At 44.9% G+C, this 17,504-nt stretch overlaps 1 protein-coding gene across 2 annotated transcripts in view; it reads left to right on the top strand.

Annotated features, from left to right (window-relative positions):
• The window catches only part of LOC120047469 (fibroblast growth factor 13), a 100,525-nt gene extending 98,305 nt beyond the window's left edge, over positions 1 to 2,220 (top strand). For both annotated transcript variants that reach the window (XM_038993003.1, XM_038993002.1), the window contains exon 5: positions 2,084 to 2,220. In XM_038993003.1, coding sequence (XP_038848931.1) covers positions 2,084 to 2,220 — 137 coding nt within the window. The remainder of the gene's footprint in view (positions 1 to 2,083) is intronic.
• Positions 2,221 to 17,504: the final 15,284 nt, after the last annotated feature.

Raw genomic sequence — 17,504 nt, forward strand, 5'->3', positions numbered from 1 at the left:
AGAGAGAGGGGGGGTACAGGGAAAAGAGAGAGGGAGAGAGAGAGAGGGGTACAGGGAAAAGAGACAGAGAGGTAAAGGGAAAAGAGACAGAGCGGTAAAGGGAAAAGAGAGAGAGAGGTAAAGGGAAAAGAGACAGAGAGGTAAAGGGAAAAGAGACAGAGAGGTAAAGGGAAAAGAGAGAGAGAGGTAAAGGGAAAAGAGACAGAGAGGTAAAGGGAAAAGATACAGAGAGGAAAAGGGAAAAGAGAGAGAGAGGTAAAGGGAAAAGAGACAGAGCGGTAAAGGGAAAAGAGAGAGAGGTAAAGGGAAAAGAGACAGAGAGGTAAAGGGAAAAGATACAGAGAGGTAAAGGGAAAAGAGAGAGAGAGGTAAAGGGAAAAGAGACAGAGCGGTAAAGGGAAAAGAGAGAGAGAGGTAAAGGGAAAAGAGACAGAGAGGTAAAGGGAAAAGATACAGAGAGGTAAAGGGAAAAGAGAGAGAGAGCGAGAGAGTTAATGGGAAAAGGGAAAAGAGAGCGAGAGAGTTAAAGGGAAAAGAGAGCGAGAGAGTTAATGGGAAAAGGGAAAAGAGTGCAAGAGAGTTAATGGGAAAAGAGAGAGAGAGGTAAAGGGAAAAGAGAGAGAGAGAGGTAAAGGGAAAAGAGAGAGAGAGAGGTAAAGGGAAAAGAGAGAGAGAGGTAAAGGGAAAAGAGAGAGAGAGGTAAAGGGAAAAGAGAGAGAGAGAGGTAAAGGGAAAAGAGAGAGAGAGAGAAAAGAGAGAGGAAGAATGATAATGTGTGGGGGAAATAAGTTGTTGGGCATAATTGCTTTAAGATTGTTTAAATGTACAGATGCTATAATAAGGCAATGTGATAAATATGACACATTTTTGGCTGTCTAAGAGGAAGAAAAATTGCATAAATGCAGACAAATGGCAAAATAAAGTTGTCATAATGAAGTAAATATGGGGGCTCGCTTTTATCTCCAGAAAATTGTACTTTGCTTTCATTGCAAATCTACAAACCATGACAAAAAGGCACTATTCTCTATCTCCCTACATCTTAGAGAGAGAGAGAGAGAGAGAGAGAGAGAGAGAGAGAGAGAGAGAGAGAGAGAGAGAGAGAGAGAGAGAGAGAGAGAGAGAGAGAGAGAGAGAGAGAGAGAGAGAGAGAGAGAGAGAGAGAGAGAGAGAGAGAGAGAGAGAGAGAGAGAGAGAGAGAGAGAGAGAGAGAGAGAGAGAGAGAGAGAGAGAGAGAGAGAAAAAGCTTGTGAGTGTGTTAAGCTGCTAGGTCGAAGAGGGAGATATACAGTAGAGAAAGAAATAGAGGGATGATTGGTAGAGGAGAAGATATATGAACTAAGGATGAACGGCCCCAGCGGTGAGATGGACTGACCTCCAGGTCATCCTCCAGCATTAGAGTTGCATAATGCCATGGCTAATAAGCCCAGTATCGATCCCACACAGCTTCCCACTGAAGTCCAATATTGATTGACTCGTGTGTGCGCAGGGATTCTTTGTGTGAAGCGTGCTGCTGTCATCCGAAAGCCAAGGCTAAGGGAAGGAAGCATCTTTGGAGAGTTTAGTTTGCTGCTTCGGCCCAAGCCCCAGAGAACCACACACGTCAAAGCATATTCTGGCAGGAGGCTGTTTAAGGAGTGGCTCCTAAAGACTAAAGAGATCAGAACCTCTGGTGTTTCTTCTGAAACGTTTAAGAGATGCAAACGAGCTTGCTTTAGCTCAGCGTGCTGCAGTACTCTTCAAGGAGACGGGTACAAGCTCCTGAATAGCTAATGGAAGGCAGTGGCTATAAGTACTTTCTGTCCTAAATAAATGCCTTGTCCTGGCTTTTTTTACTCCCTTCTGCATATTTCAGGGTTGTACATTATGTTAAGATATACAGTGACATGATCAGAGGGAATTGAGCAATAGAATAGACTAGAACTTGGTCCGGCCAGAGAGGAAAATGTGCATCTCCAGGTGGACAATGCAATTCTATTCTGTTCTATTCTATTTTATTCTGTTCTACTGCTCAGATCCGCTCATCTACACTAGCAGCCTTATCCATGTGTCTGACCATTGCCCCGTATGTCTGTGTGTCCCACAGTGGCCATGTACAGGGAACCCTCCCTCCACGACCTGACTGAGTTCTCACGCTCCGGTAGCGGCACGCCCACCAAGTCCCGGAGCGCCTCGGCCGTGCTCAACGGAGGCAAGGCGGTGAGCCAGAACGAGTCCACGTAGCCGGGTGTCGGCGGGCCGGGGCAGACGTAAGAAGACACCTCACCCTCCGAAGAGCGTGGCTTCCAAGCAGACTTCTCTCTCCAAAACCATCGGCAGTTCAGGACAACATTACGACTATAAACACCATCACGACCACCAACCAATCACCACACTTGATTAGGCTCCATATCTCTCACCATATGGTCAACAGCCAACCACATTACACCGTGAGCCATTTTCTGTTGGTCACTCTCTGGTGGTAAGAACTGTGTACCAGTTAGCTCATCTTTTATGGTTTTTTGTTTACTTCCTGCAGATAACAACTACTTTTACTTATAGGTCCTGATCATATAGACACCTACCCAGTCATATCTGGCAGGCAGGCAGGTAAAGAGGCAGGTGGTCAGGGCAACTGGTGAGGGTCTGGGCTGCTGGGTCTGCAGTAGATGGAGAAGTCCCCTGTTTCTGTATGTCATCCATGATGCCTCTATGTATACGAAGCCAATCCCTCGGGGTTGCAGCTTTAGCGAAGCTGCGACCGCAGCCAGCTGTAACGGTAGCTCTCCTGCATTCTAGCGCACAAGCTCAGAAGAGACTTGAGCTCTCTAGCATTAAAAAAAAGCCTACAGTCAGCTGACCTGGAAAAGAATCTAAAAAGCGCGTGGCACCCGCTGTTTGAGCGACAACGCCATAGCTGCACCTTTACTTTGCTAATTTTCGGGATTAGCTGAGATCTTTTTTTTTTCTTTTTTTTTTTTTTCTCTCCCCTCCTCCCTCTCCTCAGTATTTGTGTTTTTGTAGCTGTCTACACAGTGAAAGGGGTTTCAGCAAACCAAAGACAGAGCTGAAAGAGTGTCCCTTTAAGCAGTCACACCAAGCCAGTATAGAGGTGCAGCTGGAAGTTGTTGAATTATTTTTCTTAATGTACATTTTTGATGAGAGAAAGAAAGTGAAGAAAGAGACTGCATAAGAGAGGGAAAGAGAGAAAAAAAAGAGTTAGAAGGGACTCTGGCTATTATTACTGGTGAGCTCTCCGGTTGAGTTTGGTATGAATTGACTGTTCAGTGTCCCCGCCTTCTGTTTCTATTGTGTCACATTGTCTTCTGTCCCTGTGGTCTGTTCTCCAATCCAGTGCTTGTGTCATGCCTTGCCCCGTTCCCCTTTGTTGACTCTTATTGGCTGATTCAGTTCACCATATAAGGATATGGTGACGGCCCCCATCCAGGACTTGTTTCGTGTTTGAGTAACTTATCGTGGTGACAATTTTCTATATATAATAATGAAAAAAAATACTGTGGAATTTTAGGTGGCTTAAACATTTTATAGGATATGTCATATTTGTAAAAGTGAACAAAAAAAAAATGAAAAAAAGAAAGAAACATCAGACTCTTCCCTTTCTTGCACAGGGCATGTACAAACACGGTTGTGTACAAAAAGGACCCTTTTTTGGGCTAAGTACTCCTTCCCTTCAGCTACATACCTTGTTCATATGGAACATGCTACTGGGAGGCTTGGTTTGTCTTTCGTTTCCTTTGGGAGGTTTTGAAGTGAACATATCTATTGCATGGGAGACAGCAGGGGATTCTGGACTATAGAGCTATAGTGCATGATGTAGGCTATGTGTATTAACCCATGTTGGATCATGTGTTCCTAATTACCAGGACAAAAGTGAAAAACAACCTGTACATGGCTGTCGCTCGGCCTGCTACCTTCCAAGTTGTTTATTATTTGTTGTATACACCAAATGCACTGAATAAAATGTTTATATTAAGATATACTTTTAAAACGTGTCTTTTCCTTTCCTTTCTTTCCTGACGTACTCCACACTCCTTTCTGCATTCTGTTCACAACAGATCTGATGCATACCGGTACATTGAATGCGATACTATACCAATGAAGAAGAACACAACAACTCTGCAGTGTACATAATGATGCAGCCAGGCATTATAATGTGGTAGCTATGGCTGATATGTAGCTAGGCAGGGCCGGAGGACGGTACTCTAACACTGCTGGTCCTGAGGAGTTTGTGAGGGGAGAAGAAAGCCAGGCCGTATCCACCTCCTATCTTCTTGGCGTCTGGACACAGATGAATCACCTGGAGCCATACATACACAGACAGGATTGGGCTTTAAATGCCTGCAGAGTCAAGGCTCCAGTACCAGCCTAATCGCACTCCCTTTTGCCCTCAGAACAGCCGGGACATGGACTCTATAAGGTGTCGAAAGTGTTCCAAAGGAATGCTGGCCCGTGTTGACTCCAATGCTTCCCACAGTTGTTTCAAGTTGGCCGGATGTCCTTTGAGTGCTGGACAATTTTTGATCAAATCAAATTGTATTTGTCACATGCGCCGAATACAGCAGGTGTAGACCTTACAGTGAAATGCTTACTTACGAGCCCCTAACCGACAGTGCAGTTTCAAAAAATACACGCGGGAAACTGTTGAGCTTGAAAAACCCAGCAGCGTTGCAGTTCTTGACACACTCAAACCGGTGGGCCTGGCACCTACTACCATACCCCGTTCAAAGGCACTCAAATGATTTGTCTTGTCCATTCACCCTCTGAATGGCACACACACAACCCATGTCTTAATTGTCCCAAGGCTTAACAACTATTCTTTAACCTGTCTCCTGGGCTTCATCTACACTGATTGAAATGGATTTAACAAGTGACTTCAGTAAGGGAGTATAGCTTTCACCTGGATTCACCTGGTCAGTCTATGTCATGGAAAGAGCAGGTGTTCCTAATGTTTTGTACACTCAGGGTATACTGTATAGACCTCACCTCACCAGCCCACAGCCCAGGGCCCATTCTATGTAATGAATCAATATCTCCGCTGGACCTCTAGGGTTGAAAATAGCCCCTGTGCTAGAGATTGACATTTTAAATCATTCCAATATTGAAATAATATCATAGTTGAAATACATGTGCTTTAAAAAAATATATTTAAACTGCGACTTGGGGGAGACGACTTGCTGCTACAGCAGCAGGGCGGGGGATGGGAAGGGGCGGGGCAGGGGCCGGTCCGTGTGACACTGGAGGGAAAGAGAGAGAGCGAGTAGCCATACTGAGGAGTTCGACAGACATGTAGATTCCAGAGGTTATCTGTCATCCCATCTGGTAGTACCTATCTTTACTGCATCAAATCGAGGTAAAGGAGCTAGCTAAGATAGCCAGATGTTAGGTAGCTTGCTAGCTAGGCTAATTTAGGCTATTTTGCTGCTCTCCCTGTCACTGTCTACTTGCTTTAATAAATTAAGAATTTCAAAGTCATGATATACTTGCGTGTAGCAATGTCACATGGATCATTTAATTTAATGTAGACAAAGCCTTTTCATTGTAAAAATAGGCCTATACTTTTTCTTCAAAATGAATACTTTCAAGTAATCGAATACTAACGTTCGTTCAGAAGTTTGAATATTAAAATAACCATACCCATCCCTACCATGGGCTAGAGCACAATTACATATCTGTCCTTGTGCGGATCCAGGGTCAGTTTTTCATTTTAGACCCCAAAGGTTAAGGTTAGGATATGGGAGGGGTAAACTGATCCTAGATTAGTTTCAAGTTGTAATGTCACACGCACAAGTACAGTGAAATGCCTTTCTTGGAAACTCAAAACCCAACATTGTAATAATCAATAACAATGTATTACTAGACAAAAACACAAGAAATAAGGAAAATAAATATGAAATACACAAAGTAAGTAAGTAAACTATATACGGGAAATATTTTAAAAGTCAGTTCCAATACCATATTTACATGTGCAACAGGATATATGATAAATAGGGTAGCAGTAGCTTGTATGTGAGTGGGTGTGTGTAGAGTCAGTATAAATGTATGTGCATAATTATGTCTGAGTGATCAAATGATGGAGTTCGTGTTAGTGTGTAGGGCCCTGTGAGTGTGTAGGTTCCTGTGAGTGTGTAGAGCCCTGTGAGTGTGTAGGGCCCTGTGAGTGTGTAGAGCCCTGTGAGTGTGTAGAGCCCTGTGAGTGTGTATGGTCTGTGAGTGTGTAGAGCCCTGTGAGTGTGTAGGGTCTGTGAGTGTGTTAGAGCCCTGTGAGTGTGCAGAGCCCTGTGAGTGTGTAGAGCCCTGTGAGTGTGTAGAGCCCTGTGAGTGTGTAGAGCCCTGTGAGTGTGTAGGGTCTGTGAGTGTGTTAGAGCCCTGTGAGTGTGTAGGGTCTGTGAGTGTGTTAGAGCCCTGTGAGTGTGTAGAGCCCTGTGAGTGTGTAGGGCCCTGTGAGTGTGTAGAGCCCTGTGAGTGTGTAGAGCCCTGTGAGTGTGTAGAGCCCTGTGAGTGTGTAGGGCCCTGTGAGTGTGTAGAGCCCTGTGAGTGTGTAGAGCCCTGTGAGTGTGTAGAGCCCTGTGAGTATGTAGAGCCCTGTGAGTGTGTAGAGCCCTGTGAGTGTATAGAGCCCTGTGAGTGTGTAGAGCCCTGTGAGTGTGTAGAGCCCTGTGAGTGTGTAGGGCCCTGTGAGTGTGTAGAGCCCTGTGAGTGTGTAGAACCCTGTGAGTGTGTAGAGCCCTGTGAGTATGTAGAGCCCTGTGAGTGTATAGAGCCATGTGAGTGTGTAGAGCCCTGTGAGTGTGTAGAGCCCTGTGAGTGTGTAGGGTCTGTGAGTGTGTTAGAGCCCTGTGAGCAAAAATGTAAATAATGTAAATAAAAGGTCAATAAAGATACAAGGTTAACTCAGAGAGTCCTTGTAGCTATTTTGTTAGCTATATATCAGTTGTTTTGCTTGGGGATAGAAGCTGTTGAAGAGCCTGTTGGTGTCAGACCCGATGCACCGGTACCTCTTGCAGTGCGGCAGCAGAGAAAATACTCTATGAACTCACACCGAGGTACTTGAAGCTGTCTACCTGCTCCACTGCCACCATGTCGATGTGGATGGGGGCGTGCCCCCCCCCCCCCCCCCCCCCCCCCACCCCCTGTTTCCTGCAGTCCATTATCCCTAAGGGGCAATGTCTACTCAGAACTCATAGCACAAGACAGCAGAATCCTAAGCCATCAGTATATTTGTTCCCCTGTAAACGAGGAGCCTTACACACCGAGCACGCACACACGCCTCTTGATGTAATTAGCCCCTACAAAGGATCCACTCCCATTGGATGGGGAAACGTCTGGCATGGCGGAACACTCCAGTTATGCAATACTCTTTCCATCCATGCCCATCTGTGGAGCGTAACGCAGCGCTAATGCTAATTTGAAGGCTAACCCTCTGCCGGGGGCGCACAGAGCAGGAGGACGGTGAGACGATGACACAGTACATGACAGGACTAATGAGTCCTCTCCTTGACCTCTCCCTCCCTCCAGCATCTCACTTACACAAAGTCTTGTAGAAGATCACTGGCCTGGGTGTCACCAACTGAGCGTTCCAGGAGTTATAGGCTCTGACTGGTGTCAAATAGTGAGTCAAATGGAAATGCACAAGGTGAATACATAAAAGCAAAGCTAGGGTTACTGGGAAATAGTGGAACCGAATCAAGGAATTCACCTAACGTTTGATTGTGTCACGTTCGTTTGTATAGACGGACCAAGGTGCAGCATATGTTGAGTTCCACATAATATTTAATAGTGAAACTTAGCAAAACAAACGAAACAAACCGTGACAACAGAGGTGCTACATACACTTACTCAAAACAATATTCCATAACACACAGGTGGAAAAATGCTACTTAAGTATGATCCCCAATTAGAGACAACGATAGCCAGCTGCCTCTAATTGGGAATCATACCAACACACCAACATAGAAAAAACAAACTAGAACCCCACATAGAAAATATAAACTAGACTAAACCCCTAGTCATGCTCTGACCTACTCTACCATAGAAAATAAAGGCTTCCTATGGTCAGGACGTGACAGATTGCTGCCGTCTTGAGACAGATTTGCGTCTCAAAACAGATTTTAATCTCAGCAGGATCATCCTTATGAATAAAGGATGAATACAAATAAAATGTTTGATCAAATCAAATCAAATGTTATTTGTCATGTGCTTCGTAAACAACAGGTGTAGACTAACAGTGAAAGCTTACTTACGGGCCTTTTACAACAATGCAGAGAGACGAGGAATAAATACACAATGAGTAATGATAACTGCCCATGTGAGAAACCCCTGCCCATGTGCAGGGGTATGAGGTAATTGCGGTAGATATGTACACCACAGGAGGCTGCTGAGGGGAGGACGGCTCATAATAATGTCTGGGAACGGAGCATATGGAATGGCATCAAACACCTTGAAACAACGTGTTTAATGTATTTGATACCATTCCACTGATTCCGCTCCAGTCATTACCACAAGCCCGTTCTCCCCAATTAAGTTTCCACCAACCTCCTGTGATGTATATATAGGTGGGGATAAAGTGACTAGGCAGCAGGATAGATAATAAACTGTAGCAGCAGCGTATGTGGTGAGTCAAAACAGTTAGTGCAAAAGGGGATCAATGCAGATAGTCCAGGTAGCTATTTGGTTAGCTATTTAGCCGTCTTATGGCTTGGGGGTAGAAGCTATTCAGGGTCATGTTGGTTCCAGACTTGGTACATTAGTACCGCTTGCCCTATGGTAGCAGAGAGAAGAGTCCATGACTTGGGTGGCTGGAATCTTTGACCATTTTTATTATGACACCGGCTAGTATAGAGGTCCTGGATGGCAGGGAGCTTGGCCCTAGTGATGTACTGGGCCGTACGCACTACCCTCTGTAGCGCCTTGTGGTCGGATACCAAGCAGTTGCCATACCAATGCAGCCAGTCAAAATGCTCCCAACGGTGTAGATGTATAATTTTTTGAAGATCTGAGGGCTCATGCCAAATCTTTTCAGCTTCCTGAGGGGGAAGAGGCGTCGTCGTGCCTTCTTCATGACTGTGATGGTGTGTTTGGGCCATGATAGGTCCTTAGTGATGTGGACACCGAGGAACTTGAAGCTCTAGACCCGCCCCACTACAGCCACGTCGATGTGAATGGGGGCGTGCTCGGCCCTCCGTTTCCTGTAGTCCACGATCAGCTCCTTTGCCTTGCTGACGTTTAGGGAGAGGTTGTTGCCCTGGCACCACACTGCCAGGTCTCTGACCTCCTCCCTGTAGGCTGTCTCATCGTCAGCGGTGATCAGACCTACCACCATTGTGGCATCAGCAAACTTATTTTTTTATTTTTTTTATTTTTTTTCCACGGAAGGAGTGTTGTATGGCATTGAAGCTCGTTTGGAGGTTAGATAGCACAGTGTCCAAGGAAGGGCCAGAAGTATACAGAATAGTGTCGTCTGCGTAGAGGTGGATCAGGGAATCGCCAGCAGCAAGAACAACATCATTGATATATACAGAGAAAAGAGTCGGCCCGAGAATTGAACCATGTGGTACCCCCATAGAGACTGCCAGAGGACCGGACAACATGCCCTCCGATTTGACACACTGAACTCTGTCTGCAAAGTAGTTGGTGAACCAGGCAAGGCAGTCATTAGAAAAACCGAGGCTACTGAGTCTGCCGATAAGAATATGGTGATTGACAGAGTCGAAAGCCTTGGCCAGGTCGATGAAGACGGCTGCACAGTACTGTCTTTTATCGATGGCGGTTATGATATCGTTTAGTACCTTGAGCGTGGCTGAGGTGCACCCGTGACCGGCTCGGAAACCAGATTGCACAGCGGAGAAGGTACGGTGGGATTCGAGATGGTCAGTGATCTGTTTGTTGACTTGGCTTTCGAAGACCTTAGATAGGCAGGGCAGGATGGATATAGGTCTGTAACAGTTTGGGTCCAGGGTGTCTCCCCCTTTGAAGAGGGGGATGACCGCGGCAGCTTTCCAATCCTTGGGGATCTCATATGATACGAAGGAGAGGTTGAACAGGCTGGAAATAGGGGGTGCGACAATGGCGGCGGACAGTTTCAGAAATAGAGGGTCCAGATTGTCAAGCCCAGCTGATTTGTATGGGTCCAGGTTTTGCAGCTCTTTCAGAACATCTGCTATCTGGATTTGGGTAAAGGAGAAGCTGGGGAGGCTTGGGCGAGTAGCAGCGGGGGCGGAACTGTTGGCCAGGGTTGGAGTAGCCAGGAGGAAGGCATGGCCAGCCGTTGAGAAATGCTTGTTGAAGTCTTCGATTATCATGGATTTATCGGTGGTGACCGTGTTACCTAGCCTCAGTGCAGTGGGCAGCTGGGAGGAGATGCTCTTGTTCTCCATGGACTTTACAGTGTCCCAGAACTTTTTGGAGTTAGAGCTACAGGATGCAAATTTCTGCTTGAAAAAGCTGGCCTTTGCTTTCCTGACTGACTGCGTGTATTGGTTCCTGACTTCCCTGAACAGTTGCATATCGCGGGGACTATTCGATGCTATTGCAGTTCGCCACAGGATATTTTTGTGCTGGTCGAGGGCAGTCAGGTCTGGAGTGAACCAAGGGCTATATCTGTTCTTAGTTCTGCATTTTTTGAACGGAGCATGCTTGTCTAAGATGGTGAGGAAGTTACTTTTAAAGAATGACCAGGCATCCTCAACTGACGGGATGAGGTCAATATCCTTCCAGGATACCCGGGCCAGGTCGATTAGAAAGGCCTGCTCGCAGAAGTGTTTTAGGGAGCGTTTGACAGTGATGAGGGGTGGTCGTTTGACCGCGGACCCGTAGCGGATACAGGCAATGACGCAGTGATCGCTGAGATCCTGATTGAAGACAGCAGAGGTGTATTTGGAGGGCAAGTTGGTCAGGATAATGTCTATTAGGGTGCCCATGTTTACGGATTTAGGGTTGTACCTGGTGGGTTCCTTGATGATTTGTGTGAGATTGAGGGCATCTAGCTTAGATTGTAGGACTGCCGGGGTGTTAAGCATATCCCAGTTTAGGTCACCTAACAGAACAAACTCTGAAGCTAGATGGGGGGGTGATCAATTCACAGATGGTGTCCAGGGCACAGCTGGGAGCTGAGGGGGGTCGGTAGCAGGCGGCAACAGTGAGAGACTTATTTCTGGAGAGATTAATTTTTAAAATTAGAAGTTCGAACTGTTTGGGCATAGACCTGGAAAGTATGACAGAACTTTGCAGGCTATCTCTGCAGTAGATTGCAACTCCTCCCCCTTTGGCAGGTCTATCTTGACGGAAAGTGTTATAGTTGGGTATGGAAATCTCAGAATTTTTGGTGGCCATCCTAAGCCAGGATTAAGACACGGCAAGGACATCAGGGTTGGGAGAGTGTGCTAAAGCAGTGAGTAAAACAATCTTAGGGAGGAGGCTTCTGATGTTGACATGCATGAAACCAAGGCTTTTTCGATCACAGAAGTCAACAAATGAGGGTGCCTGGGGACATGCAGGGCCTGGGTTTACCTCCACATCACCCGAGGAACAGAGGAGTAGTAGGATGAGGGTGCGGCTAAAGGCTATCAAAACTGGTCGCCTAGAGCGTTGGGGACAAGGAATAAAAGGAGCAGATTTATGGGCGTGGTAGAATATATTCAGGGCATAATGTGCAGACAGGGGTATGGTGGGGTGCGGGTACAGCGGAGGTAAGCCCAGGCACTGGGTGATGATAAGAGAGGTTGTATCTCAGGACATGCTGGTTATAATGGGTGAGGTCACCGCATGTGTGGGAGGTGGGACAAAGGAGGTATCAGAGGTATTAGGAGTGGAACTACGGGCTCCATTGTGAACTGAAACAATGATAACTAACCCGAACAACAGTATACAAGGCATATTGATATTCGAGAGAGACATATAGTAAGGCATAAAGTAATCGCAGGTCTTGATTGGGAGAGCTAGCTAAAACAACAGGTGAGACAACAGCAGCTAGTCAGCTAACACAACAACAGCAGGTAAAATGGCGATGACTAGGCAGAGAGGGTCGGATTAACTACACACAGAGCCTGAGTTCGCGGCTGGGGCCGACAGATAAACACAAATAAACAGAATGGAGTACCGTGATTAATGGACAGTCCAGCAGGCATCAGCTATGTAGCCAAGTGATCATAGTGTCCAGGGGGGAGCAGTGGATGGAGCAGGGAAGCCGTCACCACGCTAGCACGCGGCGTTTAAAGTTAGTAGCCCGGGGGTGGTCTGCTCAGACAGAGGCCGGTTGGGGGCACAGCGGATGGAGTATTCGTCGGCAGACCAGACGTGGTGGTGCGGCGGGGCGCCGTGTCGACAGAGAATCCAAGCCAGATGGCGAAAGAGGTATTGTAGAATTTTGTTTGCTAACTGGTGCTAGCTTCGTGGCAGTGGCGTTAGGGGATAGCTTCGGTACTGGGTGCCACGGAAGGTGCAAGCTAGCTGTGAGCTAGCTAGCTGCTAGCTAGCTGCAAGCTAGCTGTGAGGATCAGAAGTAGTGGCTCAGGGATTACGGCAGGAATCCGGCGTTGTTGTGCAGAGACAGTCCGATGCTGGTAGATTGGCGAGTAATATCCAGGCTAAGAACAGGGCTGGTGTCTGTGCAGAAGGTAAAAGTGACTAAATAGCTTGTAGCTGATTAGCTGGTTAGCTACTGGAGGTTCTTGAATGTGTTCCAAAGTTAAAAATAATAGCGATTCTGTATCACATTGGGTGAGGCAGGTTACCGGAAGGTTTAATCGAATTAAAAATCGAAAAGAGATAGTTTTTTTTTTTTTATATATATATACGAAAAATACGAAAAATACAAAAGTACACGGGAGGACGGACAAAACACACCTACACTGCTACGCCATCTTGGATTGATTATGATGGTGTTGGAGTCGTGCACAGCCACACAGTCGTGGGTGAATAGGGAGTACAGGAGGGGACTAAGCACGCACCCCTGAGGGGCCCCTGTGTTGAGGGTCAGCGTGGCGGATGTGTACCCTCACCACCTGGGGGCGGCCCGTCTGTTGAAGAGGGAGGTGTTCAGTTCCAGGGTCCTGAGCTTAGTGATGAGCTTGGAGGGCACAATGGTGTTGAACGCTGACACAGTAACACAGAGACACACACATACACACACACCACTGGGAACACACTGGTTGAATCAACATTGTTTCCATGTCATTTCAATGAAATTACATTGAACCAATGTGGAATGGACGTTGGATTGACGTCTGTGCCCAGTGGGATGCATATTGGGGAATTAAAAGGTGTCATGATGAGAAGGAATCTCCAGCAATCAGCTGTCTCCCTTTTCCACTGCAAAATACATATGCAGTATGCATAATAAAACATACATTTTTATTCTGCCATGTGTGGGTTTTGCATTAAGCTCATGTTATGTACAGAACAATAGTATGATGCCATCGTCCCGCTCCATTTCTTCTCATTCATCCATTTTTAGTAATAGGGCTTAATATTTCATGGAGATGTCATGTTTTTTCCTCAATTCATTCAGCAAAGAGGTGGCATAGTCAATCCAAGGAAGATTATGTTTCCTGTTCCCCTTACAGTACAAGGTTGACTCCCTCTCCCTGGGGTGTTTTACACAAAACAATTTTCCACCTGACAGTCAAGACGTCAGTGCATGAAATTACTGTAATTATGAACAACTTCTTGTGTTTTTTCCACCTTTGCACTTTTCACAGAATTTGAGGTACTGTGAATTTAGTGCAGTACAGTTTCCTCAAATGAACAGGACAATTAAACACCACTGACTGTAGTGCTGACCTTTCACCTCAGCTGCCTCCTCTTCTTTAACGATTCTTTCTCTCATAGACTGGGCACTGAGTCAGAGGTAGAGTAAATGCTGGGGGAGACAGGGAGTCTATCACACTCTCTACCTTCTCTCTCTGTGTGTGTCTCCTTTCTCTCTCTCTCTCTCTCTTTCTCTCTCTCTCTCTCTCTCTCTCTCTCATTCTTTCTCGCTCTCTCTGTCTCTCTTCTCTCTCTCTCTCTCTGTCGCTCTTCTCTCTCTCTCTCTCTCTTTCTGTCTCTCTCTCTCTCTCTCTCTCTCTCTCTGAGCTTCTGACTTGATTGGCATGGACAGTTTTTTAGCCACTATTCTGAGGGCAATCACTCAGACACAGTCAATGCTCACGGCTGCACAGATTAGAACTGTTGCTGGATGCACGCACACACTGTGAATTGATTTTGAGTGTTAGTAGTGATTGAGAAGAACATTGGCTGGGTAAAGTAAAAAGTTTTAACGGGGAGTTGATCCTGTTTGGTGCTTTAGGGTTGGCCCCTCCCCGAAACTGGCCCGTGCAGGCTCTAATTACGTGGCCAATATGTTCTTACGCATGACGCAACGCGGAGTGCCTGGATACAGCCCTTAGCAGTTGTATATTTGCCACCCCCTCGAGCCTTATTGCTTAAATAACCAACAAATGATATGTCTCGAAGCCCTGGAGACACACTGTAGACTGGAGAGAGAGAAAGTGAGAAAAAAAGGGGAGGGAGAGAGAGTGCAAGGTTTGATAAGGATAAAGAAAGACAAAAAGCTGTATAGCCATCAAGACCCTTGAACAGATGAATGGCGTGTGACTTCAGTGATTGTGTAAAACCAGCCATGGCGGAGAGCACTAGCACATGTTTGCAATATTATAAAGCTAACAGACATTCAACACAATGGCAGTTTTAGACTGATTTGACCAGTATTGACGAAGCAAAATAATGCTTCAGCAACAGGATTTGAACGTATAGTGAACTTTAGTCTATAATGTTTCTTGGCCGGTGGTTAGGCTATTAGCTGGCCAAAATTAGGCTACATGAAAAGTGCAATACTGTTAATATAACCGTGTGTTAGTGAGGGTTTTCAGTGAATTTATGCACATCTGCAATTCCTGCAGTGCAAGAAAATTCTCAGCAACAAACGAGTGATCAAATTAAGATCCTATATCTGTACATAAAACATTTGTCTTCTGTGCAGATCTGATGAACTGATGAAACTAGCTGAAACGCACCACTGTAAAAACTCAAATAGATATAAAGGACCAACAATTCCATCCTACCCCATGTACATGACTTTAAAGTGAGCTAAAAGCCTCGTCTTTACCCACTCTATCTCTCTTTTTCTCTCTCCCTCGCTCTCTCTCTCCCCCTCTCTCCCTTGAAGTGCCAGCAACTATCTTTCGCCTTCCTCTCTCTCTCTCTCTCTCTCTCTCTCTCTCTCTCTCTCTCTCTCTCTCAATTCAATTCAATTCAATTGACTTTATTGACATGGCAAGTTCATTATTACTTACATTGTCAAAGTATACATATCGAAAAATAAAAATCTAATATATATGTATATATATACAAAATATATATATATTTATATATAAATAAATGGTGGAACCAACAGTAATAATAATAGTAGTAGTGGACATGGGATTACCATTAACAACAACTACAACAACAATATTAATCAGAACAACAATATATTAAATCAATGGTAGTAGACCAGTGTCAACATGACTTGAGAAGACATATGACCTGGTATGAAAGACAAAACAAAACTAAGCTAAATGGGAAATATTATCAACATTACTTTGCAATTTTCACTGGCTGTCCCTCAGGTTGTGGCAGGAGGACACATATTTGGCTGCCAAAACTGCACATTTTGGCTTTTCACCCAATAAATATTTGATTTTTTCTTCATCTTTTATAGTTTCAAATTCTTTGTATTGAGTTATAATTTTGGGAAAGAAATATGCTCTTAGGTCTGAGTATTTGTCACAGTGTAGTAGGAAATGCACCTCTGTCTCTACTTCTCCCCTGGAGCAGAGTGAGCACAGCCTGTCCTCTCTGGGCAGCCAGGTTTGTCTGTGACGACCGGTCTCTATAGCCAGACTGTGCTCACTGAGTCTGTACCTAGTCAATGTTTTCCTCAGTTTTCTATCAGTCACAGTGGTCAGATAGTCTGCCACCATGTACTGTCTGTTTAGAGCCAAATAGCATTGAAGTTTACTTTGATTTTTTGTGGTGTCTTTCCAATAGGTGATATATTTTTCTTTTTGTTTTGTGATGATTTGGTTGGGCCAGATTTTCTGAGGGCTGTCCCGAGGCTCTATGGGGTTGGTTTGGGTTGGTGAACTGAGCCTCAGAACTAGCTGGCTGAGGGGACTCTTCTCTGGTTTCATCTCTTGACATTGTAGAGCTGTGTGATGGAATGTTTTGGGGTCACTTGTTTTTAGATGGTTGTAATATTTGATGGCTCTTTTTTCTATTCGAATGAGGAGGGGGTATTGGCCCAATTCTGCCCTACATGCGTTATTTGGAGTTTTTCTTTGTACTTGCAATACAGTCTTGCAAAACTCTGCATGCAATATTTCAATTGGATGTTTGTCCCATTTGGTAAATTCATTATTAGAGAGTGGACCCCATACTTCACTGCCATATAGAGCAATTGGTTCTATAACTGATTGAAAAATTTTGAGCCAGATTCTAATTGGAATTTCAATTTTGATGTTCCTTTTAATGGCATAGAATGCTCTTCTTGCTTTGTCTCTCAGCTCATTCACAGCCATGTGAAAGCTACCTGTGTTGCTGATATTTAGTCCTAGATATGTGTAGTTTTTGGTGTGTTCTAATAGAACTGTGTCCAAATAGAATTTATATTTGTCATCCTTATTTCCCGACCTTTTTTGGAATATCATTATATTTGTTTTTTTTAGGTTAACGGTCAGAGCCCAGGTCTGACAGAACCTGTGAAGACGATCTAGGTGCTGCTGTAACCCCTCTTTAGTGGGAGACAGCAGCACCAGGTCATCTGCGTACAGCAGACACTTGATTTCAGTGTTGTGTAGGGTGATACCAGGTGCTGCCGATTCTTCTAATATTTTTGCCAATTCATTAATGTAGATGTTAAATAATGTTGGACTTATTGGGCAGCCCTGTTTCACTCCACGCCCCTGAGAGAAGAAGTCTGTTTGCTTGTTGCCAATTTTAACCGCACATTTGTTTTTAGTGTACATTGATTTAATAAAATCATATGTTTTCCCTCCAATACCACTTTCTATTAGTTTATAAAAAAGACCTTCGTGCCAAATTGAATCAAATGCTTTCTTGAAATCTACAAAACACGAGTAGATTTTGCCTTTGTTTTGGTTAACTTGTTTATCAATTAGAGTGTGGAGGGTGTAAATGTGGTCTGTTGTACGATAATTTTTTAGAAATCCAATCTGGCTTCTGCTCAGGACGTTGTGTTCGTCAAGGAAATGATGTAGTCTGCTATTTATAATACTGCAGAGAATTTTCCCCAAGTTGCTGTTAACGCAAATTCCTCTGTAATTATTTGGGTCAAATTTGTCTCCATTTTTATAGATTGGTGTGATCAATCCCTGGTTCCAAATATCGGGGAAAATACCTGCAGTGAGGATAATGTTGAAGAGTTTGAGTATAGCCAATTTGAATTTGTGGTCTGTATATTTGATCATTTCATTTAAAATACCATCAGCACCACAGGCCTTTTTGGGTTG

Source organism: Salvelinus namaycush, chromosome 5, assembly GCF_016432855.1.
Source record: "Salvelinus namaycush isolate Seneca chromosome 5, SaNama_1.0, whole genome shotgun sequence".
Taxonomy (NCBI): Eukaryota; Metazoa; Chordata; class Actinopteri; order Salmoniformes; family Salmonidae; genus Salvelinus; species Salvelinus namaycush.